General features: G+C 30.4%; 1 protein-coding gene across 1 annotated transcript in view; it reads right to left on the bottom strand.

Moving 5' to 3' along the window:
• The window catches only part of DNAH12 (dynein axonemal heavy chain 12), a 228350-nt gene that overhangs the window by 188155 nt on the left and 36992 nt on the right, over positions 1-3203 (bottom strand). Inside the window, exon 13 of the mRNA XM_023537644.1 lies at positions 524-702. Within this exon, the coding sequence (XP_023393412.1) occupies positions 524-702 (179 nt within the window). The remainder of the gene's footprint in view (positions 1-523; positions 703-3203) is intronic.

The raw sequence follows: 3203 nt of genomic DNA, 5'->3' as shown, positions 1-3203 counted from the left end.
TTGTCAAAAAGAGAAACTGCTTCTCGGCTCCATTTACCACTGCAGGCCCAACATGGCACAGTCTTCCCACTTTTTCAAGAAAAGTAAGAGATCTATGTGTGTGTGTGTGTGTGTTGTGTTGTGTGTGTGTGTGTGTGTGTATGTGTGTGTAATCTCCTAATTTTAAAAAGTAGATAGCAATACATAAATACTAGGGTCAGAAATGATTCTAGATATTCCCAATATTATTGAAAATCTATAGTCTTTACATTTTCATACAACCTATATCCAAACACTAGTTTATTTCAATTTCTTTCTTCTTTTTTTTTTTTTTTTCAATTCTGGGTTGCCTCATAACTAGCTTCTAACAGTATCAAATAAAAAGAAACCAATAGGACTACAAAGGAACCTCCTTAAGAGGCAGCAATGGAAAAAAAGTTGTAAGTATTTATATTTTAATCTTATGTTTTTAAACAAGAGTTATTATTAGCAAAATATTTCTTTTAGTCTTATAATTCTAAGTCTGACAATTAATTCTACTTACCATTCATTTTCTTTTCTATGTTTTGAAGCTATGTCATTTAATAATATGTTTGCAAAGGCTCTTGTTTTGTTTGTTAGACCTGTCTTCAAATCTTCACAATCTAAACGCACCATAGGGTAATGAACCCACTGAGGCAAAAGCATTATTTCTGAAGCAAGACTGAAAAATTTTTCTATAAACTAAAAAAAAAAAAAAAAATGCTTAGAATTTTTAAATTCACAAGTGATTTTATAGTACTGTATTATAGTAAAATTCCCTTTTTTATTATATTGGGTGACATTGGTTAATAAAATTATATAGGTTTCAAGTGTACAATTCAATAATACATCATATGTATATTGCATTGTGTTCACCACCCAAAATAAATTTCCTTCCATCTTAATTATATAATACAAATGCAAACTCATTTATTTTTGCTAAGTGATTAAAATTTTTCCCTTTGTTGCATAAATCTTTTTTTCACCTCTCCTTTCACTAAGGAATTTGCCAATCTACCAGTAAATATCCAATATATTCCCATCTATAGCATCAATAACTGGAAATTTCAGAAGGCAAAATTTCTCTCAATAACTACTTAAAAGAAAAAAACTATCCCCAAATCAATTCATCTCTCTGTTTAGAAACAAATCTATATCATGTGGCAATTTGTGTAGCTGACAAATACTTGTTTGTGCCATTACTGATGTTATCACTGAAGATTCTAATTCAATCTTTAGGAAAATAAACATAAGAAACTTCTTGGTTTTGGTCAAAATAATCTAAGAGAGAAACATTGGGTACTGCCATTACCAAAGATCCAAAATATTGTAATTTATACAACTCCTTAATACTCAGACACTGAGATAATTTTTTTTAATTAAAAAAAAAGTAGTATAGAAGAAAACCTAACAAATTAAATTGCATTCTGTGAAAGTGAAACATATCTACCAATTTGGGGCAACTTTGACTTAATTGTACAATACATCTTTAATGTTGCCTCTCTATCTTCTTACTCACCCCATCCCCACTCTCCATCAAAATGCCCCATTCTTTTTATTCTTCTTTAAGGAGATTTTCCCTTTATTTCCCTCTCTCAAGGCAACCATATTTTTCTACAGTCTCCAGTATTTGGGGGGTTGGGCTTAAAGTTTTCATTGTTTAAGGGAGTCGAGGATATTAATTAAAAGACTACATTGAGTGCCTGTTTGGTTCTTGGTTGGAAATATACCAAATAAAGAGTAGATAGAGTTGGTGGCACTAGAAAAAAGAGGATAGATGTTTTCTTACTCGCAAGGACCATTATCTAGCTTTCCTGGGATATATTTAACAGATATATAAAAGAAAATAGGTGGATCAAAGAAAATACGACACACTGGAAACAGCACAAATATCCATTTATAGAGAAAAGATGGCATATTAATACAAGGGAGTGCTATGCTGTAATAAACTATGACTATGCAAAATATGGATGAATTCCACAATGAGGAGTGAAGAAAAAAACAAAAGAATGCATATGATATCTTTCATATAAACTTACTATGGACAAAACTAAACTTTATTACTTAAGGATGCATACATAGGTAGTAAAACCATAAAGAAAAGCAAGAAATATCAGGGTAATAGTTACCAATAAAGAAGGGAGATGGTTATGGTTGAGGAGAGGCAGATGAGTGGCTTCTGGTGCACTGCAAAGTTCTCATTCTTAATCTAGGTAGCTATTAGGTTATAATAATGTATAAATCTGTACCCATATGCTTTACATGCTTTTCGGTATTGTGTTATATCTCACAATACATTATACTTTTTTATAGAATACTTTAAACATACAAAAGTAGGCAAAATGTACCCATCATTCAGCTTCAATACTTTTGAACTCACTGGCCAATCTTTTTTCTCTATACCCCTAGCTTCTCCTCTATCCAGTTTTATTTTTACCCAAATCCCAAACATCATATCATTTCATCTATATACATGTCATAGTTTATAATTTTTTTAAATGTTCTCCAAATAGGTATACTAACCACAATTACAATATGTAAAGAATTGACAAAGTACTCCAGAGATAGATTACTAAGCCCAAAAGTAAATTTTCAAACAGTTACATAAACCATCTAGAAATTATAATATTCAAGAAATTTCACAGAAAATACTAGACCTAAGGCAAAAGTTATTGTGAAACCCAATGCAATACATGCTCGGCCTAAAGATTTAGAGTTTATAGCTAGTACAAGTTATGGTCGAGACCACAAAAAATTTAGCTGTTAGCTCCTAGAACATTTATTGCACCTATTCTGTGAATAGCATTATATTGAGATAAATGGTACAATACAAATGAAAGAGAATATACCATATTTGGTTTGTGAAAGTAATAATGTATCTATGAATTCATGATATAGTTTTATAAATACATAAAAATGAAATAAAAGTATGCATATTAGAAAAATTATAACCATTTCAATAGGTGTAGAAGAAGCATTTAGCAAAATTTAACACTTTCATGGTAATAACACTTAACAAACTAGGAATAGAAGATAATATCTTCAACTTGATGAGTTTCTAGAAAAACTACAACATTGTACTAACTGGATTTAAAAATTAATGCTTTCTTTCTAAGATCTAGAGGAAGATAAAGATATCCACTCTCACCACTTCAACTTAGCATTGCACTAGCCAGGAAAATTAGGCAAGATAAATTTTTTTT

Source organism: Pteropus vampyrus, unplaced genomic scaffold (assembly GCF_000151845.1).
Source record: "Pteropus vampyrus isolate Shadow unplaced genomic scaffold, Pvam_2.0 Scaffold195, whole genome shotgun sequence".
Lineage (NCBI taxonomy): Eukaryota > Metazoa > Chordata > Mammalia > Chiroptera > Pteropodidae > Pteropus > Pteropus vampyrus.
This window is presented reverse-complemented; position numbering and strand designations above follow the sequence as displayed.